The sequence below is a fragment of the Sus scrofa genome, chromosome 3 (assembly GCF_000003025.6).
Source record: "Sus scrofa isolate TJ Tabasco breed Duroc chromosome 3, Sscrofa11.1, whole genome shotgun sequence".
NCBI lineage: Eukaryota > Metazoa > Chordata > Mammalia > Artiodactyla > Suidae > Sus > Sus scrofa.
The window spans coordinates 10,849,624-10,872,621 of record NC_010445.4 but is presented as its reverse complement, the minus strand read 5'-3'; the positions used below and the strand labels follow the sequence as shown (position 1 = coordinate 10,872,621).

Sequence of the window (22,998 nt, the reverse complement as noted above, 5' to 3'; positions counted from 1 at the left end):
AGATGTGGTATACATACACAATGGAATACTACTCAGCCATAAAAAAGAATGAAATAATGCCATCTGCAGCAACATGGATACAACTATGTGAAGTAAGTCAGAAAAAGAAAGAAATACCATATAATAGCACGTATCTAGAATCTAATGTACGGCACAAATGAACCTTTCCACAGAAAAGAAACACATGGACTTGGAGAACAGACTTGTGGTTGCCGAGAGGGAGGGGAAGGGAGTGGGATGGACTGGGAATTTAGGGTTAATAGATGCAAACTATTGCCTTTGGAATGGAGAAGCAATGAGATCCTGCTGTATAGCACTGGGAACTATAGTCATTTATGATGGAGCATGATAATGGGAGAAAAAGAATGTATATATGCATGTGTGACTGGGTCACCTTGCTGTATAGTAGAAAATCAACAGAACGCTGTAAACCAGCTATGATGGAAAAAATAAAAATCATTAAAAAAAATAAAGAAGAGTTCCCGTCATGGTGCAGTGGAAACGGATCCGACTAGGAACCATGAGGTTGTGGGTTCGATCCTGGCCTTGCTCAGTGGGTTAAGGATCCGGCATTGCCGTGAGCTGTGGTGTAGGTCACAGACACAGCTCAGATCTGCCGGCAGCAGCAGCTCCCGTTAGATTCCTAGCCTGGGAGGGGGGTGGTCACTCACTCCTTCACTCCTCTATTCAGCACCTCCTCTGTGCTAAGCATTGGGGATGTTCTGATGAACTATGAGGGGGTCCCTGCCATCACAGGGCTGATATTTAGATAATATAAAGCAAATGAAAAATCAAAAACCTCCAATTATGATTAGGCTTGTGATCTTCAGGGATATCCAAGGGCAGTTGGGGTATCACAGGCCACTGCAGCTTTTACTCTGAGAAGGAGAGTCCCTGCCTTGCATGCAAGTTGCCTAAGGCCAAGGTCTGGGCTGCCCATCTCAGCACCCACCTCTGTATCTAGCAAAGGACTTTCACCTTGGAAATGCCAAGGTGCAATCTTTTTTTTTTTTTTTTTTTTTTTTGTCTTTTTGCTATTTCTTTGGGCCGCTCCCGCGGCATATGGAGGTTCCCAGGCTAGGGGTTGAATCAGAGCTGTAGCCACCGGCCTACGCCAGAGCCACAGCAACGCAGGATCCGAGACACGTCTGCAACTTACACCACAGCTCACGGCAATGCCGGATCCTTAACCCACTGAGCAAGGGCAGAGACCGAACCCGCAACCTCATGGTTCCTAGTCGGATTCGTTAACCACTGCGCCACGACGGGAACTCCCCAAGGTGCAATCTTTTGAAAGAAAAGTATGTCAAGGGAGCTTCCTGGCGGCTCAGATGGCTAAGAACCTGGCATTGTCACTCTTCTGGTGCAGGTTCCATCTCTGGTCCTGGAACTTCTGCATGTTGCAGGTGCAACCAAAAAAAAAAACAAAAAAAAAAAAAAACAAAAAAAATTCTGTCAGCAGAGGACATTTGTGTGGCTTGCAGGATATAGTTGGCAGGTGCCCACTCTGATCACTCTCTTACACAGAGAGCTTCAGTGGGAGATAAGGTGGGGAATGCAGGGCCAGATAGACAAATGTGAGCAAGAAACTGGAGGATCACTGGGTCTTTAGAGCGGAAGATGGCCTGAGGAAGGGGGCTGGCTGGCAGGGTAACTGGAGGAAAGTTGGGTGTAGGAGGCTCATAGGGAGATATAACTGCCCAGGGCTGTGTGCCTAGACCAGGGTGCCCTATTAACAGAACTGGAGAGAGCTGGCCTCTTTCACGACACTTACCACCTTCTCTGTCTTATGTTTTATTTTCCTATTGCATTCCTTATCCTCACCTTTTTTTTTTTGACCACACCCATGGCTGTGGAACTTCCTGGGCCAGGGACTGAACTCGTGCCGCAGCAGTGACACAGGCCACTGCAGTGACAATGCTGGATCCTTAACCTGCTGCGCTACAAGAGAACTCCAGGGAGTCCTACTCATTTCTGCATCACCCACGGTGTCCACAGCAGAAGGGCATGTAGCAGGTGCTCTGGTAGTTCTTGGGTTGCTATTTTGGATCAATGGCTTTGAGAAACAGATGCACCTTTGATCCCATTATTTCTAGAATCATCCTTCCCTCCATATGCTGGTTCAGCTCTTCCACTCTTCAGCCAGGCAGACACTATTCCTGGGCCTCTCACCAGCAAGACAACATATGCTTGTCAAGCCATGATGTTGGTGGATTATGAAAGGCTAAATAGTCATAGAGACTCTGTCAAGTTCGGGGTTGGCTTGACATTTCCCTGGAGGTAAAAGAAGTAGACGCTATCTAGTAATGTAGACTGTCACCTGCTTCCTTTCTATTTCCTGAAGCAGCTGCTATAGGACCCTCCCCGCATACCACAAGCGCTAGTAAATGCCTTGAGTTGTGTGTGGGGGCAGAGCAAGGGAGCTGCGCTGAAGGTTAAACATTCACTCAAACATTTACTTAGCATTATAGTGTCTGTGGTCACAGGCCCTAGAGCAATTGGACCTACAGTGTTTTCAGAGCTCAACTACAAGGTCATTTGTTCCCAGATGCCCCTGGATACTCCTTATCCAGATTAGGGTTGTCATAGCACTTGCATGACTTGAGCCTAGCATTTATAAATACCTGTTTTTCTGGCCTGCCTGTTCTACTAAACTGTAAGCTCTGGAAGCAAACCCCCAGATTTTGTCCTCAGCACTTAGCACAGAGCCTTGCACAATGCAGGCATCATTTAATCAACAATTGCTGAATTAAACGTGACAGTGATGCAGAGTGCCAAGTATGGACAAATCGGAAACCCAGAATACAAGGGGAAGGCTTCTCTAAGCTCCAACTGGATGTTGGAAGAGTAAATGGTCTTCAGATGAAGAGATGAGCGAATTCCAGGTGGGGAACAGATGTGTGCTAAGGTTGGAAGGCATACTGAAGGTGTGAAATTCTCTGGCTGGAGCGCAGCCGGAGCTAGGGCCCCAAAGAGGAAAGGCAGCAGGACACGGTGGTATAGAATCTCGGTACCGTAGGGAGTCAAGTCCATAAAATACAGGTTATATCGGCAGCCCTGGCCAGAGGATGAAGGTGTTGATCTCCAAATCCCCCGGGAAAGATCCAGGGACGCCGGTTGCAGCGCCTCGCACCTCACCCTGCACACAGCACGTGCAGTCAGCTCACTGCATACCTGGGCCTGCGTGGGGGCCCAGTGGACTCCTTGGGTGCCTTGGGACGGACACCCAAGGTAGGACAACGAGGGAGTGGTGCACTGGGTGGGTCTCCCGGGGTGGGGCACCCGGGGCGGGGCGCGCAGGCGCGTTGATGCCCCGAGCCTCAAGAGGAGGGCGGGCGCGCGCTTCCTCGCGCACGCGCGCACGGTGGGGGCGACGGCCGCGGTGACGCTGCTGCGCCGGGCGGGTGGCGGCGCGTGAGGCGCGATTCCCCGTGTCTTGGGAGCAGTGTCCCGGCCCCCGCCGCTCCCGCCGCCGCCATGTCGGGCCGGTCAGTGCGGGCCGAGACCCGCAGCCGGGCCAAGGACGACATCAAGAAAGTGATGGCGGCCATCGAGAAAGTGCGGAAATGGTGAGGGGCGGAAGCGGAGGGTGCTGGCGGGGGTCGCTTGCCCAGGCCCAGAGCCTCGGCGAACTGCCTGGCGGGGTAGGAGCAGACCGGCAGCGCTTGGGGGGAGGGGGGAGCGGAGGAGGCGGGTGGAGGGTGCCGCTGGCGTCGCCGTGAGGTCAGAGGGCGCGCCGGCCGCGGCCAATCAGCAGGTCGCCCGGCCTGCGGGCCCGCCCACCTGCCCTCGGGTAGCTCGGCGCCCGCGGGAGCTGCCGTCTTCCGGCGTTGCTCGCTTTGCGGGTTCTGGCTTTCACGCCGGTCTTCGTGTGGGCTTCGTCCCCGGGGCCGTCAGCGTTAGGAGCCTTTTGCGTTCTGAACTGTCCCATATAGTAACTAACAGTCTGAGAATTTCACGTTGGCCAGACAGCGCTGTACGTATTAAGTCGTCTAAGTTAGGTGAGAGCTGCTGGGTAAACAACTGCCATGCGACCAAGTGGTCGTCGGAATCAAAAGCCGGCTCTTTTCCCTAATACCGGCCCACACGCTGCGACCTGGGGGGGCATTTTCTCTCGGTTCTTGTAACGTTCTTCTCGGGTGCTGGTTGACCGCCTATGTTGTATGAGGAACTCCAGTGCGTTATCAGCTTAATTTTTCACAGCCAACTATTTGCTCTAGCTTCATAAGTACTTTTCTCTAGCTGATTACTGCTAATAACTTTAAAGCCCCGGTAAGGTGTTAGCTCCCTCCAGGAAGCCTCCTTTAGGGTCATTATTATCTTGAATGTTTATTTGTCCATTTCTCTACACAGGACCAAGTTCCTTATCTCTAAGGGCTTCATATATAGTTGGACTCAATACTAGTTAAATAATAAACGATCCCCCCCCCCACATCTAATCCTTTTTGATGAAACCTAAGAATGGGCATACCTTTCTCTTCCGGCCATCTCTGCCCCCACCTGGAGCTTAGGGCAGATGACCATCTTCTCTCACCCCGAACTCGGTACCAGCCTCCGGATGATCTCCCTGCTTCGGGGCTGGCTCACTCCCCAGTCCATTATCACATAGCATTTTTCTCAAGTGTGAATCTTCCTGCACTCCCCTACTTAGGAGATAATGCTTCATTGATCTCTTCTTGCTCTTAGAATAAAGATCAGAGGTGATCATTCTTGCCTCATCAGCCTGGCTCAAATTGCCCTCTTTTCTAGGATGCTGGCCATCTTTCAATTGGGGCCGTACTGCTTTTCCTGCTGCCTAGTGTCCTTCTTAACCCTCTCCTTCCCCTTGCCTGGTTAACTCCTAGCTAAGCTCTGCAGTTTCTTCCTCAAAGACAACTTTCAAGATGCCCTATCTAAATCAGGTCCCTTACATAGAACTTTCCATAATTGTATTAGGTTGATGAATAAGATGTCTCCTATATATGCCTTTTTAACCTACAGCAGTGGTAGTTTGATATGGTTAAATCTAATGATTAGGTTTCTAACTGAGCTGAGTTGTGTGATGTCTGTTTTCAGTTGGAATGTGGGCCCTGTGGGAGTCAGGACTGTGTATCTTATTCCTTGTGTGTCTAAGACCTAGCATAGGCTTCTTGCATATTAAATATTTGTTGGATAAATGAGGAAATGGAGTGGCTTGTCCAGGAATTAATTCCAGTTTCCTAGGTCTTTAGTTCATTCTTTCCGTTACATCTCAATCTCTACATTTTTGTGATGTCATCGTTTACTCAATAGCAGCAGCTATAGCAACAGTAACAGCAGTTACTTTTTTTTTTTTTTTGCTTTTTTTGTCCTTAAATTTGGACTTGAAATTTTCTTTTTCTTTTTCTTTTTTTTTTGCTTTGTCTTTTTAGGGCCGCACCCACAGCATATGGAAATTCCCAGGCTAGGGGTGGATTTGGAGCTACAAGCGTTGGCTTACACCACAGCTACAGCAATGCAGGATCTGAGCTGTGTCTGCGACCTACACCACAGCTCACAGCAACGCTGGATACCTGACCCACTGAGAGAGGCCGAGGATCGAACCCACATCCTTATGGATACTAGTTGGATTAGTTTCCACTGTGTCACAACAGGAACTCCCTGTAAAATAAAATCTTAAAGTAGTATTTCCATGTCTTGGCCTTCATCTCTTCCAGACACCAGTGTAAGCTCATTCTGTTAGCTGAAAGCGTCTTGTCCTGCTCCTGTGATTATTTTTCAATGGAATCGTGTTTCAATCCAGAGTTCCACAGGAGTCATAGGAGTTCTACCTTCCATGGGATGTGTCCTGGTCTTACTCTTGAAGCCTTCTTCCTTGTCACCTTCATGTGTTACAGTGGTTTGTTATCTTTTCATTCCTATTAGTTCCCTAGGTAGGGACCCTATCTTCCATATCCTTTATCTCCTGCAGGGCCTTTGTAAATATGAGTGAAATTGAACTAACTGGAGAGAAAGGAGTTAGATGAAATGTGTATTTGAGTTTGAAAGCGTGCTGACACTCTATACTGCTGTCATCTGTGAGGAAAGAGGTTTTTTTTTTTTTTTTTTTTTTTTTTTGTCTTTTTGCCTTTTCTTGAGCCCCTCCCGCAGCATATGGAGGTTCCCAGGCTAGGAGTTGAATCAGAGCTGTAGCCGCCGGCCTACGCCAGAGCCACAGCAACGCGGGATCCAAGCCACATCTGTAACCTACACCACAGGTCACGGCAGCGCCGGATCCTTAACCCACTGAGCGAGGCCAGGGATCAAACCCGCAAGCTCATGGTTCCTAGTCGGATTCGTTAACCACTGCGCCACGACGGGAACTCCAAAAAGAGGTGTTGGCACGCTGTATACGAGCGAAGGTGGCAAGTAGAGGATTCAGAGCTAGAGGAATTTGATAGGTAAGCTGTGATTTGACGGTGGAAGTTTAGAAGACCTTTTCGATTGAAGGAGTGATCAGAGAAGTAGAAAAGCACACGTTGTCAACAGATCATCTATTTTATTATCAGTTCTAAGAAGTGTCTTTGTTTTAGGGAGAAAAAATGGGTGACCGTAGGCGACACGTCCCTTAGGATATTTAAGTGGGTTCCTGTGACAGACAGCAAGGAGGTAAGTGTGAAGAAAATCAAAACGACCAAAAGGTAACGTTCTTCTTTCTTTGCCTCTTAATTATAATGGAATTTATTTTCCCTGAATGGCGTTGAAAATACTTCAAGGCACCCTCTGTCATTGGTCCGTGCAAAGCCTCTTATTTTATTATTTCCCCCTTATTTCCTTTTCTCAATCCATTTCTCCTTTCCAGGCAAACTACAGCCTGGGCCTGCTCCCCATGATTGTCAATATAGTGTAATTTGAACACAGCTATGCCTGTTGGTTTCCTTATTATCTGTGGCTGCTTTTGCACTGTAATGGCAGAGTTGACTAATTACCATAAGACCCAATGGCCTGCAAAGCCTGAGATACTTATTATCTGGCCCTGTAAGAAAAATGTTGTGGACTTCAACTAGCTATGCACTATAGCGTATTACATGCGTTGTGTGTGTGTATGTAAGCCTTTCTAATTCCTCTTCCATGAGTTTGTTTGGACACCCGTATATTCTTCTTCTTTTTTTTTTTTTTTTTTTTTTTTTTGTCTTTTGTCTTTTGTCCTTTTAGGGCCACACCTATAGCATATGGAGGTTCCCAGGCTAGGGGTCTAATGGGAGCTGTTGCTGCCGGCCTACACCACAGCCACAGCAGTGCCAGATCTGAGCTATGGCTTTGACCTACACCACAGGTCACAGCAACGCTGGATCCTTAACCCAGTGATCAAGGTCAGGGATTGAACCCGCAACCCCTTGAACCTTGTCGGATCATTTCTGCTGCGCCACAATGGGAACTCCAGGACACCTGTATATTGTTGAAAAATACATAGGATTGTTTCATATTGATGTTTTTTAAAAATTTGCATCTATTTACAACATTGTGCTATAAAGCTCTTTTTTGTTTTTGAGGACTCTACATGTTTCTGCAGTTACAATATAGTTATTACCTTTGACTCTTGCATTTTATCCTTTTATAGGTAGTGACCACATTGATCTTTAGATTCCCCAAGTGATAATCACCCAGATTTCTCTTTTTTTTCTAATTGTTTTTAAAAAATCTGGAGTATAAAATATATACAGAAAATTATATAAAACATAAATGTACATACAGTGAAAAATACAAAGCTAATACCCTTGTGAAAACCATCTAGGTCAAAAGCTAGAGTGTTGCCAACTCCCTCAGAAGCTTTTGTGAGTCTTCCCAGCATCCCCCTCCCTCCCCTCTAAGGAGATCACTCTCCTGCTTTTGCTCTTTTGCTTACCCTTTAGCCGTTGGTGAACATTTTTTACTTTATATGAACAGTGTAATGGGAGTATCTGTTTTTGTGTATTTTGGTTTTTTTGCCCAGCATTATGTTTGTAAAAATCATCCATGTTGTCTTTGGAGCTGTTTGTTCCTTTTTGTTGCTCTATGGAGTTTTATTATAGGGCAGTACCATAATTTTTCTTTTTAGTTCTCCTGGTAGTTGGATATTTGGCTTGTTCCCAGGTTGGCATAATAGGAGCAGTGTTCCTGTGATCATTCTTACTCGGTAGATGGGTCAGCGTATGCATGAGTTTTCCCAGGATATTCCTGGGAGCGGATTGCTGAAGGCTTAGGTCGTATGTGTTTGGACCCATACCGGCTAATGCCAAGCTCTTTCTCAAAGTTATTTCTCCAGTGTGACCCACTGGAAATAGGAGAGTTCTGTGTTGCAAATCCTCATTCTCAGTACTGTTAGACCTCACATGTAAAGGTACTTCATTGTGGTTGTAATTTGATGACGAATGATGTAATTACTAATGAGATGGAGAACTTTTTCAGCATCCTTGTGGATTTTTTTCTTTTAGAAAGTGTCTAAGTCTCTAGCTGTGGTCTTTTTCTTGTGACTTGTAGGGATTCTCTGTGTTGGGGACACATGTTCTTTATCGATTAAGTGCTCTCCGTATATTTTCCCATGCCATGACTTGTCTTTGTACTCTGTTTATACTACCTTGAGTAACAGGAGTTTTTAATTTTAATGTAGAGAAAATAATCTTTTTCTTTATAATTAGTGTTTTCAAATGTTTTCTGTCTTTTCCTTCTTTGAGGTCATAAAGACATTCTTCTGTGTAATCTTCGATAAGTGTATTATTCTGTTCCCATTTATAATACACCTGGAGTTGATTGTGTATACTTGAAGAAGGGCCCAGTTTCCTGTTTTTCCACGGGGGTATGCATTTGTCTCACCCCTTGAAAAGACCGTGTTTTTCCTCCTGCTCTGGAGGACCACTTTATCATGTTTCAAGTGTCGACCTGTGGATCTGTGTGTGTGTGTTGCCTCTGGCCTCCTTGGTAGCACAGCTGGCTGTGGCGGACATCCCTTAAAGCATTCTGCTTGAGGACTTGTGAGAGGTGTTTTCCGGAGTAGATGCCCAGGAGTGAGACTGCTCTGTTGCAGGTGTACACATAGAATCGTTTCTACTAGATGCTGCCAGGTCTCTCTCCTGAACTTGCTCCCGATGGTGCCACAGGGATTCTGCCTCCCACATCTTCATCAACATTTCATATTATCTGACTCCCGATTCCCAAATCCTGAGAGATGCTAAGTGATGTCTCTTCATTTGGCATTTCTCTGATTACCAAGGAGGTTGATAATTTTCTCTCTTCAGATTTCTTTTTTTTTTTTTTAATTTTATGGCTGCGCCCATGGCATATGGATGTCCCTGGGCCAGGGATTGAATTCGAGTGGGATTGTGGAGCCTACACCACAGCTGCAGCAGTGCTGGATCTCTGACCCACCGTGCTGGGCCGAAGACTGATGGATCCTGTGCCACTTCATCGACCAGAGCTGCTGCAGTTGGATTCTTAACCTACTGCATCATAGTGGGAACTCCCAGATTTCCTTTTTATCCATTTAGATTTCCTCTTCTCTGATTTCTTATTTTCCTTATTCCTGTATTGGGTTTTCTGTCTTTAATTTTCTGGTTTGCATGGGTTCTATGATTGATGTTCTAGATACAGAAAACTGCAGTCAGTTTTGTACATGGCAGGTGTCTTTGTCTCATAACTTTGTCAGTAATATCCTCTGATTTTTTTTTTTTTTTTTTTGGTCAAAGTATTTTTTTTTTTTTTTTGCCCTCACCAGTGGCATGAGGAAGTTCCCAGCCCATGGATCAAACCTGTGCCCCAGCAGCAACCCTGCAGTGATAATGCTGGATCTTTAACCCACTGAACCACATAAGAAGTCCACTGTCAAATTAATTTTTTCGTGACAGTTTTTACTTTTGGGGTCTTGTTTCAAAATTATTCTTCTTTTTATGTTTATAAAGAACTTATGTATCTGCTGCTAGTCTTTTTTTGGGGGGGCGGTGCATACCTATAGCATATGGAAGTTCCCACACTAGGGGTCGAATTGGAGCTACAGCTGCCAGCCTTTGCCATAGCCACAGCAACGCAGGATTCAAGCCAAGTCTGCGACCTACACCACAGCTCATGGCAATGCCAACCTGCAGCCTCATGGTTCCTAGTCAGATTCATTTCCGCTGTGCCACTATGGGAACTCCTTCTATTTTTGTTTTGAGCTTTTTTTTTGGGGGGGGGCCCGCACCTACAGCATATGGAGGTTCCCAGGCTAGGGGTCGAATTGGAGCTGCAGCTTTATATTTATTTCACTTTATTATTATTTTTTTATATATAGTGATTTTTATTTTTTTCCATTTTAGTTGGTTTACACTGTTCTGTCACTTTTCGATTGTACAGCATGGTGACCCAGTTACACAAACATGTATACATTCTTTTTTCTCACATCATCATGCTCCCTCATATGTGACTAGACATAGTTCCCAGCTTTCCTTTTCTTTTTTTTTTAAGTACCTTTCACTTCTTTAGTTGTCTCCCACAAATTTTGACATACCTGAATGTCGGAATGTCATTGATGGTGTCATTCAGCTGTAAGTTTCTCGTAAGTTTCTCTTTGGTTTCCTCACAACCCAAAGGTTATTCATTAGAATGATTTTTGTTTTCCAGATATGTGAGATTTCTTTTAAGCTGTTCTTTTAAAATTGGTGTTCTGGGAGTTCCCTTATGGCTCAGGGAGTTAAGGATCCAGTGTTTGTCACTGGTGTGTGGCTCTGGTTATGACTGTGGCACAGGTTTGATCCCTGGCCTGGGAACTTCTGCATGCTGCAGACACGGCCAGAAAAAAATTGATCTTCTAATTTAATTGAAATTTTAGGATATTAGTTCTTAGGGATTACTGGTACTTTTTTGTGACTTGATTAATTTTTGGACAGTTTGCTTATGCTTAAAACAAATGTGGCGTTCCATGGTGGCTCAGTAGGTTAAGGATCCTCCAGCATTGTCACTGCTGTGGCTTGGGCTCATTCCCTGGCCCGGGAACTTCTGCTGCTGTGGGAGCAGCCGAAAAACAAAACAAAATATTCTCTCTAGATATGAAATTAAAGAATTGAAGTATCTGTTATGTGATCCAAATGTTCTGTATCTTTGCTTATTTAGTATGTTTGTTCTGTGTGTTTCTGAGAGTGTGTGAAATGGTTGGTTTGTTTGCTTCTTCATGGATGTTAAATCAGTTGTCACTTTGTCACTTGCGGGTCTATTGTTTATTTATTTATTTTCTTTTTTGGCTGCCTCATGGCATATGGAGTTCCTGGGCCAGGGATCAGATCTGAGCATCAGTTGCAACCTGAGCTGCAGCTGCAGCAGTGCCGGGTCCTTTAATCCACTTGCCAGGCCAGGGATTAAACCTGCAGAGATGCCACTGATCCCATTGTGCCATAGTGGGAACCCCCCACTTTGTCTTTTATGTCCAGCCCTTTTTCACCTCAAGTTCTATTTGTCTGACACTATAATTTCTACCCTGTTGTCTTTTTTTTTTTTTTTTTTCCGGGCCACACCCATGGCATATGGAGGTTCCCAGGATAGGGGTCAAATTGGAGCTGCAGCTACTGACTGCGCCACAGCCACAGCAATGTAGGATCTGACCTGCATCTGCAACCTACACCACAGCTCGCGGCAACACTGGATCTTTAACCCACTGAGTGAAGCCAGGGATTGAACCTACATTCTCATGGGTACTAGTCCGGTTCGTTACCACTGAGCCACAATGGGAACTCCCATACCCTGTCATCTTTCGATTTATATTGCCTGGTGTGTCTTGTAATTCTGTTTTCCCCCATTTCCTGTTTATTGGGCATATTAGGATTAGCTTTGGCTGACTTAAAATAGCATTGATTTAAAAAGAAGTTTATTTTATTCTTGGAGGAACAGAAGTATGCAGTCCAGGACTGGTGTGGTACTTCTGCTCTAAGAGTCCCGAGGGACCCAGATTTCTTGCAAGCTTTCTGTTCCCTTTTTAAAAAATTTTCTAGAGAGTAATGGTTCATTTATTTTACATTATTTCTATTGTAAAATACGTGTCATAAAATTTACTGTCTTAACCATTTTGAAGTGTACAGTTGAATAGAGTTAGTGCATTCACCTTGTCGTGTAATCCATCACCAGAACTCTTCATCTTGCGGAGCTAAACTCTATACCCATTAAACAGTTCCCCATTTCTCCGCTCTGTGTTCGACCTTGTATTCCAAGGTCAAGCTTCAGCCATCATTCAGCACATTCAAGTTCAAGACAGCAATAGGGTGGAAGGATGGACACATGCTATTTTCATGAATTTAAGGAGTTTCCTAGAAGTTGCCTCAGGACACGCATATATATCATGTGTGTTCATAGTAGCTGTGGGGCCAAAAAGGCGGGAAAGTGTGACCACCTAAAAATGCTATTTAGATAGACAAAGTTTTCTGCCATAATACACTTTTTTCCCCGCTTCACCTCATGACTAGACAAATTTTCTTCTGCTAATTTGAAAGTTCCACATTCTATTTTTAGTTTGTGTATTGGCTATCTCGAACCTAATAAGACTTATACGTATATCAGTATATGTATGAAGCTTACAGAAATCTGTGTTTCCCCTCTGAGCCTGAACACATTTTTAACCACCTCTGCTGTCTACCCCGCCCCCACTCTGATCCTGACCCTGGCCTTAGTTTTGAATGGAATTTCAGATCAGATATTCTCTTCAGCTATTTCCATTTTTACAGCTGTTTCCAGTTTTAGTGGTCACGTAGACAAAGTAAATGTTACTACTTACATACTAATAACTCTTCGTACCTAGTTATTACTGCTTTCTCCTAGATTCATTTCTTTTCTTGCTGGAATACACCATTCAAGAATTTTGTGGAGTTCCTGTCATGGCGCCGTGGTTAACGAATCCGACTAGGAACCATGAGGTTGCGGGTTCGGTCCCTGCCCTTGCTCGGTGGGTTAATGATCCGGCGTTGCCGTGAGCTGTGGTGTAGGTTGCAGACACAGCTCGGATCCCAAATTGCTGTGGCTCTGGCGGAGGCTGGCGGCTGCAGCTCCGATTGGACCCCTAGCCTGGGAACCTCCATATGCCGCGGGAGTGGCCCAAAGAAATAGCAAAAAGACAAAAAAAAAAAAAAAGGAAAAAAAAAAAGAATTTTGTCAAAGAGGGCTTGTGTGGAGAAAATTTTCTGAAAATATTTTTTTATTCCTGAAAATATCTTTTACTTTCATATTTAGTTGATCGTTTTACCTGTTTATGAAATTACAGGTTCAAAATTATTTTCTTTCAAAATTTCAAACTGTTACTCAGTTGTGCTTCTGGTATGCTGTTCGAGGAATCTGATGTCTGTATAATTCTTAACTAAGTCTCGATTGTCTAATTGTAACTCTTTCTAGGTGAATCTTTCACATTCCTAGAAATTTTTAGAATTTCTTCTCTTTGACCTCCTGGAACTCCTGTAAGAATATTCTATAATGTTGACATCTAACTTTGTTTCTTTTCTTTTCTTTCCTTTTCTTTTTTTGTCTTTTATCATTTAAGGGCCACACCCATGGCATATGGAGGTTCCCAGGCTAGGAGTTGAATCAGAGCTGCCGCTGCCAGCCTACGCCACAGCCACAGCAATGCCAGATCCGAGCATCTATGACCTACAGCAAAGCTCATGGCAATGCCGGATCCTTAACCCACTGAGCGAGGCCAGGGATCGAACCTGCAACTTCATCCTTCCTAGTCAGATTCGTTTCCACTGCACCATGAAGGGAACTCCTAACTTCTTTTCTTTAGTTTGTTTCATCTCTTTATTCTTTACTTGTGTATTCTGACTTCTTAACCCAGTTTTTGCTCATTAATCTTTTCTTCAGTTGTATCTAGTTTTGCTAATAAACTCATTCACTTAATTTTTTTTTGTTTTGGCCGCCCCATACCATATGGAGCTCCCTAGCCAGGGATCAGATCCAAGCCACAGCCAAGAACTAAGCTGCAGCTGCAGCAACGCCAGATCCTTAACCCTCTGTGCCGGGCCAGAGATTGAACCCAAGTCCCGGCACTCCCAAGATGCTGCTGATCCTGTTGCGCCACAGTGGGAGCTCCTTAATTTTTATTTTGAACAATTTTATTACTCATACCAAGTTTCCTCGGTTGCTGGTTGTTCAAAACAGCTTTTCCAGTGTTATTCTTATCTTTCTGAGGAGACTTGCTGGGTTTTATTTAACTTATGCTGTCCCATGTGGCACAGCAGGTCACTCATTGTGATGAAGTAGATCCAGCATTGTCACTGCAGCAAGTTGGGTTGCTGCCATGGCATGGGTTCGATCTCTGGTCAGGGAATGTTCACATGCCATGGGCATGGCCAAAGAGAAAAAAATAAAATTTTCTGTCCTATTAGTCTGCTTCTTCTGATATAGCTCGTTCTGTTTATTATCTTTCATGGTGCTTGTTTTTCTCCAGTGTCTGGTTAGTTTTTTCAGTAATCTTTTATTCCTGTGAGTCTGAGCTGCCTTGGCAGAAATATATAACCTAGGGGAAGATATGAACCTAAGCTCTGTGGTCCCTCCTCTGAATGGATTTAGGGGATGGCATTAGCCTCAGGGTCTAGCCCTTTCCCTCTTCCCTTTTCCCATCTTCTCCTGCATCCCAGGGAACTCCCTGGGACTGTCTTCATTGTGCTGCCTTTATCTAGGAGCAGCCATCCTAGCCAAACAAACCCAAGGAACTCACGGGTGAAAAGGGGGCTGTGGACTCACCTTTATTTTTCATTTAAACCTGGTTCTGGTGATGCCATTACCTGTAAGGGCCAAAGGTCAGGCCACTAGACCTGTTGAGTAGTGTGTCTGTATGTGGGGGGACAGTGCTACCCCCGCTTCCCGACCCCATGTCTCACGCAGAAGCCCCAGGCCCTTTCCTATTTCAGGTTCTCCCTGCTCAGGGCTCAGCTCCCTTTGACTCTCCAAACGGCTTCTCACAGTGTGTGTGTGGGTTTCTGAGCTGGGCCCTGAGGCCCATCAGTTTATCTACCTTCCTGCCACCTTCTGAGGTACAAGCATAGACCTGTTAGGTTAGGGAAAATAAAAAATGATCACATGGTAAAGAAAACAATGGGAAGGATGCAAGGTAGTGGTACACTGCTGATGGGAGAAGAAATGGGCACAGACTTTCTACAGGTCAAGTTGATCATATATATACTTGAAAGCTTGTTTGGACAGACAGTGGGACTCCTTCCACAGTGTGTACATCCATCGCATCTCAGCCGTGTACGCCCTAACTGATACTTGTCACTTAGACCTCAGTAAAGCTGAGGATGGTTCAAAGCTTTCACGATGTTTTTGCCTTCGATCTGGAAGTTTTAGCTCTAGGAATTTACCCTCGGGAGATGATCACAGTGTGTATAGGATCCATATACAGGGTTGAACATGAATGGTGGTTTGGAGTATTTAAAAATGACAAGCAGACTTCCTGCTGGGGCTCAGTCAGTGGTAATGAACCCTGCTAGTATCCATGAGGACTCTATGAGGGTTCTATCCCTGGCCTCGCTCCTTGGGTTAAGGATCCAGCGTTGCTGTGAGCTGGGGTGTAGGTTGCAGACGTGGCTCGGATCCTGAATTGCTGTGGCTGTCATGTAGATGGGCAGCAGTTGCAGCTCCAATTCAGCCCCTAGCCTGGGAACTTCCATATGCCACGGGTATGGCCCTTAAAAAAAAGAAGAAGAAGAAGAAGAAAGGTGGTATAGGAGATGACTCAGTGGCACAGGAAAATGTTTTTAATATGGTGAGTCGGGGAGGGAAGTGAATTCCACTGAATCTTTATCCATTTTCACACAAATATATGTGTAAGTTATCTCTGGTTGTACAGAGATAACTTACATTAAGTCTTTCTATTCTGAAAATAGAAATTCTGTATTTTCAGAGTTTCATATAGTGGATGGATATTTTACTTGAGCACACAATCATTAAGACAAAGATAAACGAGAGATCAGAAAAAAAAATGATGAAGCCACATGTTGGCATGGTTCGTATACCAAATACATTGCCAGCTTTCTTACGGAAAGTGGTGAGGCACAGTGTATGTCAAGAAAAATCGTATGTTTCTACCTTTTGATCTAGAAGGAAATTGTGTGTGTGAGAATTTAGCCAAATAAAGTAATTCAGGAAAAAGTGAAAGTTGAGCATTGTGGGTTTATTCCGAGTGGCAGTAAACAAACACAGTCCTAGGTAAGGTAAAGCTCAATGTCCACTAGTTGAGTGGTGATTATGGTAAACGGAATGTTGGGCAGCTAGTAAAAGTCATGTTTATGTAGCTTCTGTAGGAAAATGGTAAAGTGTAGTTACATTAAAATTGTGTCTGCATGTGCAAAAAGGATGGGAAGCACGTGCGTAAACATGTACAGTTGATTTGTTGCCAAGACAGGATTGAGAGTATTAGCAAAAACTGAGTTGTGTTACTAGAACCGTTCCCGTGCAGTACACAGACGGGAGTGAAAGGGGTGAATGAGGAAGCTGAGGTTATTCAGGTTTGAACTTCTGGCTGTGAGGATGCTCGGCTTGCAGGTGCTTGGCGTGATTGTTTCCTTTCCCGTGGACTTGCTGGTTGCAAGTGCTTGCTTCCCAATGTGGTTCCCCCACGTGTGCAACCTGCCTCCTGCTTGAAGGAAAGAATGTCGTAGGCAGAGGTGGGCCGGGGGTGATCATTTTGAGTGGATGGTGCTGATGGTCGGGAGTAGAGCTCGCAGGGGCCCCTTGTCCTGTCACTGCTGCTGTTACATATAAAGTGCCTCCTTTCTTTGTCCCGAAGTCTTGTTTCTTTCACATTTTTTTTCCTGCTGCGCTGCTAAAACAGGGATATTTCTCAAATGAGTATTTTGTGTTTCTCACCCGCATGCATAGGGAAGGATTCTGCTCAGGGCAGAAAGCAGAGGAGTGCCACAGGGAGCTCTAGTGGAAGCATACGTTTCTGCCTCTCACTTGTGATTCCTGATATTCGTGCTGGAAGGGCCCATTTCACTGATAGAGACACTGGGGCCTGGGGACACCTTGTCCAGTATTCTGTTATTCCTTGGGTCCCGGATTCTGAAGCCACTGTCGTCCTCCTGTTCCTGATCCAGACTTCTGTGGTGTCTCAGCACCTCTTCCCTCTCTGTGGGTCTTCTGCTTGGCTCTGTCATATTCCTCTTTTTTTCCTTTTCTAGAAAGAAAAGTCAAAATCGAACAGTTCAGCAGCCCGGGAACCTAATGGCTTTCCCTCTGATGCCTCAGCCAATTCCTCTCTCCTTCTTGAATTCCAGGGTGAGTTGCATCCATATGTCTTCCTCGCAGGAAAAAACTTAGATAACCCATTAATGATCAGAAGAGTAGTCTGTGTGTCATTTCAGTGCCTGCTGTTTTGCTGGTATCTCGCTGGGCACTTTATGTGAGTCTTTTCATTTAAAATAGCCCTGCAGGAGAGGTGACAGTGTCCTCGTTTTGCAGTTAAGGAAACTGAGGCTCAGAGAGGTGAGGTTATGTATCTAAAGTCACATCGCATGTAAGTGACAGACCCCATGGTAGGTCCTGGTTTTCTGGGTCAGAAGCTCTTTTCTTTAAACTGTGTATTTCCGGAGTGCCTTAGAGTAGAGGCCCCCAGAGCCGAGGCGTCTGCCCGTCCACTCTTAGTCCAAGGTCTGCCTCCTAAGCTGCTTTTCGCTAGACGTCTGGCCTGAGTCAGCACTGCGCTCATGTTACCTTGTACACCTGCTGGCAGTGTTCATGCAGCACTTTCACTTCAGTTTCTCATTTTTATCCTTACATCAGCCTGTGATATGAAGCAGGCAGTTATCGTCATCCCTATTTAAGGAAACTGATGCTCCGAGAAGAAAAGTGTTTGCTTAAGCTTAAAAGTGACAGCGCTTTATTCTTTTTTATAGTAAAATGCTACTTGCATTTTATATAGAAGGCAGTGATCTTTCTCGGATAAAGACTAGCAAGGGCTTACAGTTGTCTCTTCGGGACGAGCCTGGGCGTGACCAGGTATCCGCTTCTTTGCTCCGAGAGGAAGGAAGGTCGTGGTGATGGAGGAAGAGAAGACTGGGGACAGGCTCTCTAGCCCCGTGAGGGAGCACGTCACTGTGACGCTCTGGGAGACCCAGGAGGCGCTGCTTCCGCAGTCGGGCCACAGCTCATCCTGTTCATTCAGTGAGCGTTTCATCAACTCCTGCTATGTGCCAGCTACTGAGGACTGTGCTGGAGATTCAAGGACCAGTAAGCCACAGAGTCTGCCAGCACAGAGTGTCCTGGAAGGAGCCTTGTGTGTGAAACAGTTAATGCAGGTGTGCCCAGGATGCAGCAGGAGCAGAGATGGGAGCGTGGTCATTGCCACCCAAGGGAGCCTGGGTCACAGGGCCCTGCAGGGGAAGTGATGCCTGAGCTGAATGGTGGCAGGTGTAGGGGCTTTGCAGCAAAGCTGGAAGGAGCAAGTCCTCCTGGACGCCTCTGCGTGAAACCGCGCTTAGGTAGGTGTCCAGCGTGGCTGGAGCCGAGGGTGCGTATGGAAGAGCAGCGGACAGTGAGCGAGAGATCAGAAAGGAGCTTGTAGGTTGTGACAGGGAGCAGGCCATCTCGTAGGCAGCAGGGCACCACAGAAGGGTTTAGAGAGGTCATTGGCCATGGTGTGAGGTGCACTGGGAGTGCCTGAGGCTGAAGGAAGGGCAGTCAGGTGGCTGTTGCAGGAGGCCATGCCAGTGATCATGAGGCCTGAACCAAGGCAGCAGGAGAGGAGGGAGAAACACAAGAGATATCAGAGCATCCCGCGGATGGGTCAGATTTGGTGACTGGCTGCTGGAGGTGAGGGAGAGGAAGGAATCGTTGGCTCTGTTTTTAACTTAGGTGGGGACTTTAAGCCTTCAGAGAGCGCTTCCCAGGTGGGGTCCCTTGGTCCTTGAGGCAGTCAGTGGAGCCTGGGCAGCTGAAAGGGCTGAGCTGACCCCCTCCAGACACCACCCCCTTCCTTCAGCTAGCCGGGAATGGGAGCCAGCCTTGATCGTCTTCTGCACCTCTTGTATTTATTGTGAGAAAGGTCGAGAGGCACAGCCATGTCCCTCTCGTCACTGGTCAGTGCGAAAATACCAGGACCCAGCTATCATTGGTGGGTAATAAAGAAGTGATTAATAAGCATATCTTGACATTCCTGAAATATAAATGTGGCATATCCTTAAAGATTCTGGCTGCATGTGGTGCTTAGAATTTATGTTCTAAAAAAGAAAGTACTTAAATTAGTCAACCCAGGGAGTTGTTGATGTGGCGCAGCATTGGCTCTGTGGCAGCGCGAGTTTGATCCCTGGCCTGGCGTAATGGGTTAAGGATCCAGCATTGCTGCAGCTATGGCATAGGTCACAGCTGCAGCTTGGATTCAGTCCCTGGCTTGGATTTAATCCCTGGCCTTGGAATTTCCGTATGCCACGGGTGCAGCCCCCCAAAATCTAATCAGCTTAAACTTAGTTGATAATTGGCAGTGCTCAGAAGGCCCATGAGTGTCCACCTTTGGTTTGGGGCCATTTGCAGCCACGGTCATTGTGAGCCTGGCTGTGTCCACATTGCCGACAGAGAGACACCAGGCCCGTGGCTCTGTACTGAGTTACTCTCGAAAATGATCACCCTTAGCTGTTGCCTTTGTCGTGTTTGGTTTTCAGATGAAAACAGCAACCAGAGTTCTGTGTCTGATGTCTATCAACTCAAGGTGGACAGCAGCACCAACTCGAGCCCTAGCCCCCAGCAGAGCGAGTCGCTGAGCCCAGCGCACACCTCTGACTTCCGCACAGATGACTCCCAGCCTCCCACTCTGGGCCAGGAGATCCTTGAGGGTGAGTCACTGTTGGCCCAGGATGCACGTTTTGGAGGGGCCTTGCCTCCTGCTCTTGATGTTTCTTTTGAGTAACAGGTTAGAGAAGGTACGATAGAGCCGGCAGCTTCAAGCCATTTGTTAATTGTTTGGGCTATTGTGGGGAATGGTTGTATTTTCCTTTTCACAGAATGAAACAGAAAATAGCAACACAATCAAGTGCCAGGCTCTGTGTAAGGAGGGCACTTTTCATATTTGATGCCTGATATGACTTGTTCAAAAACCCTATGAGGAGTTCCCATCGTGGCACAATGGAAACGAATCCGACCAGGAACCATAAGGTTGTGGGTTTGATCCCTGGCCTCGCTCAGTGGGTTGAGGATCCGGCGTTTCCGTGAGCTGTGGTGTGGGTCGCAGACGTGGCTCACATCTGGCATTGCTGTGGCTGTGGTGTAGGCCGGAACCTGTAGCTCTGATGGAACCCCTAGTCTGGGAAACTCCATATGCCATGGGTGTGGCCCTAAGAAGATAAAAATAAATAAATAAACAAAAACCCTATGAAATGGCAGCTATTATCTCCATTTTACAGATGAAGTAGTAGAAAGGTGCAGTTGCTTGGCCATGATCACCCAGCTAGCGACAGGCGGAGCTGCATGTCTCCACATTCCTTCTAACTTCAGTGTACATGCTGTTTGTGCTAGATCCTGCAAATTTCTTTCTTTCTTTATTTCTTTTTTTTGGTCTTTTTGCCTTTTCTAGGGCCACTCCCGCGGCATATGGAGGTTCCCAGGCTAGGGGTCTAATCGGAGCTGTAGCCACTGGCCTACACCACAGCCACAGCAACGTGGGATCCGAGCCACGTCTGCGACCTACACCACAGCTCACGGCAACACTGGATCCTTAACCCATTGAGCAAGGCCAGGGATCGAGCCCGAAATCTCATGGATCCCAATCAGATTCGTTCACCACTGAGCCACAATGGGAACTCCAAGATCCTATGAATTCTGCGGCCAATGTGGCCTCCTCCTCAAGGCTCCTCTGCACAACTCCCAGCAAAGCTACCCCAGCTTGAAGCAGAGATTCCCCAGGAGTCTCCCGCCTCAGCAGACCATGCAGTTAACGCTGCCCTCGCCTTTCAGAGCCCTCCCTGCCCGCCTCAGAAGTTGCCGATGAACCGCCCACCCTCACGAAGGAAGAACCAGTTCCAGTAGAGACACAGGTAAGGAGGCACTTTGGGTTTCCCAGTTCCTAAGACAAAAGTCAGGGCTCGTCAGTGGCTGTGCGTTGGCTCTGTGGCGTCCCGTGTACTTGTGGGGCTGGGGAGGCAGCAGGGGGAGCTGGGGTCCCCGGTTGTGAGGAAGGGGGAGAAGTTCCATTACCTGCGAGACGGTTGGGGGTGGGCTTCTGCTTGTAGTTAGGGTTGGCCGGGAGGTCTGCTTCAGAGGAACGGCCTTAGAATTCCATGCTCTGGCTGCTTCTAGATTGCTGAGGAGGAGGAAGACTCTGGTGCTCCACCCCTGAAACGCTTCTGTGTGGACCAACCTGCAGTGCCGCAGACAGCGTCGGAAAGCTAGCACCACCTTGGCGCCCTCTGCCTCCTGGCCCCTTGCCTCTATTTATTGCATTCTGGTTCTGGCTGTGCTGTGTTGCTGGGTAAGGGCAAGCACTGGGGTCCAGAGCCTGCACACAGGAGCCCTCTGGGCTGGAAGGCTGACATAGGACCTGGGGTCATAGCATCATCTTCCCATCCCTGGCACCTGTGTCTGCTTGATCCTGAGAAGAGGAGCACTCATGTCCCTTCTGCACCCCAAGTGGGCTGGAGCATCCAGCACTCCAAGGTGGTTCTGTCACCTCCAGGTAGCAGTCTCTGCTCCAGAACCTCTGGCGTGGGCTGCTGGTGCTTCTTCAAGAGGAAAGAGATGTGGAGGGCGCCCTCGAGAGAAGAGAGTGCCTGAGGCTTACTTGAACTTGAATGGAGACTGTAGAGTCGTGGACTTTCCCCTCGGGCTAGGGGCCCTGTAGGCTGCTGTTGGAGGAGGCCTGCCTGCATGGACGCTGGAGGGAACGAGAAGGCTTTTCTCCACCCGAGGGCAGAAAAGTCCGTATAGATTTCTTACTGTCAGGGTGCTTCTGCCCATTCCTGAGGTTATTCTGCCTCTCATGGGCTCTCTGGCTGCTGACAGTCCTTTGTCCCCCACCGTAACCATTGCCTTCCTCCAGCAAACACACGCACACACAGCTTCCCCCGTTTCCACTGGACATTTCATTCCAGCACCTCCTGCCTCCCGCCACCGTCCCCAGCACTCCTGCTACAAACTCCGCCCCACAAGAATTTGAGGTTCTGACAACGGTACCCATCCCCACAGTAGTCCTTCAGCTCAGACTTTCTAGAAAGCTCCCTTTTCTTTGAAATCTGCATGTTTAATTGAAGCCTGTGATTTTATTTTTTGTTTCAAAAAAGTTTAAGAAAATGGAAATGGGCAACAGTGAGTGAAGACATATTTTAGCACTGAATAGAATATTTTTAAAATTAAACTATTTGAAATATGTCTTGGTATCTGAATGCTTCATTCTTGAAGGTTGTGGGGGCAGGAGTTGGGGGGTGGCTGAGTGCCTGTGAAGTCATGGTGGCCTGGGCCCTGCCACCTGTCTTCACTCTACAGAGTGACTGTTCCTTTTTTGTCTGCATCCACAGCATGTGGAAGTTCCCAGGTTAGGGACTGAACCCATGTCATAGCGGCGACCTGAGTGGCAGCAGTGACAGTGCCAGATCCTTTACCAGCTGGGCCACAAGGGAACTCCCAGAGTGACTTTCTGATGCAAACAATTTGGTGGCTCCCTTTGAAGTTGTCATGTACTTTGAATACTACTGCTGTCCCTGTGTACACTGAACGCAACCAACTGATGTGTTTCCCACAGCTCCAGGTCCTTGGGAGGCTGAGTTCTTTTGTTCTCTGATATTTTTTTAAATTATGGTAAAATACAAAACATAACATCCTTTTTTTTCTTGCTTTTTAGGGCCACGTCCATGGCATATGGGAGTTCCCAGGCTAGGGGTCGAATCGGAGCTGTAGCTGCTGGCCTACACCACGGCTGCAGCAGCTTGGGATCCGAGCCATGTGCGTCTCCAACCTACACCTGAGCTCACGGCAACGCCGGATCCCCGACCTACTGAGCGAGGCCAGGGATCAAACCCAGATCCTCGTGGATACTAGTTGGATTCGTTTCTACTGCTCCATAACACGAACTCCTACCATTTTTTTTTTTTAATT

At 46.8% G+C, this 22,998-nt stretch overlaps 2 protein-coding genes across 3 annotated transcripts in view; both read left to right on the top strand.

Annotated features, from left to right (window-relative positions):
• Nucleotides 1-22,275, top strand: part of TBL2 (transducin beta like 2) — a 42,095-nt gene extending 19,820 nt beyond the window's left edge. Inside the window, exons 8-12 of the transcript XR_002342318.1 lie at nucleotides 6,531-6,606; nucleotides 17,103-17,199; nucleotides 19,578-19,748; nucleotides 20,866-20,945; nucleotides 21,208-22,275. The gene's annotated coding sequence lies outside the window, so the exon portion shown is untranslated. The remainder of the gene's footprint in view (nucleotides 1-6,530; nucleotides 6,607-17,102; nucleotides 17,200-19,577; nucleotides 19,749-20,865; nucleotides 20,946-21,207) is intronic.
• Nucleotides 1-22,275, top strand: part of BCL7B (BCL tumor suppressor 7B) — a 37,139-nt gene extending 14,864 nt beyond the window's left edge. Inside the window, exons 1-6 of one of the 2 annotated variants that reach the window (XM_003354498.5) lie at nucleotides 3,308-3,569; nucleotides 6,531-6,606; nucleotides 17,103-17,199; nucleotides 19,578-19,748; nucleotides 20,866-20,945; nucleotides 21,208-22,275. In XM_003354498.5, coding sequence (XP_003354546.1) covers nucleotides 3,478-3,569; nucleotides 6,531-6,606; nucleotides 17,103-17,199; nucleotides 19,578-19,748; nucleotides 20,866-20,945; nucleotides 21,208-21,300 — 609 coding nt within the window. In that variant the 5' untranslated portion in view covers nucleotides 3,308-3,477 and the 3' untranslated portion in view covers nucleotides 21,301-22,275. Of the gene's footprint in view, nucleotides 1-3,307; nucleotides 3,570-6,530; nucleotides 6,607-17,102; nucleotides 17,200-19,577; nucleotides 19,749-20,865; nucleotides 20,946-21,207 lie in introns of those variants that run through there. The other variant, XM_013995535.2, reaches the window with a different exon arrangement.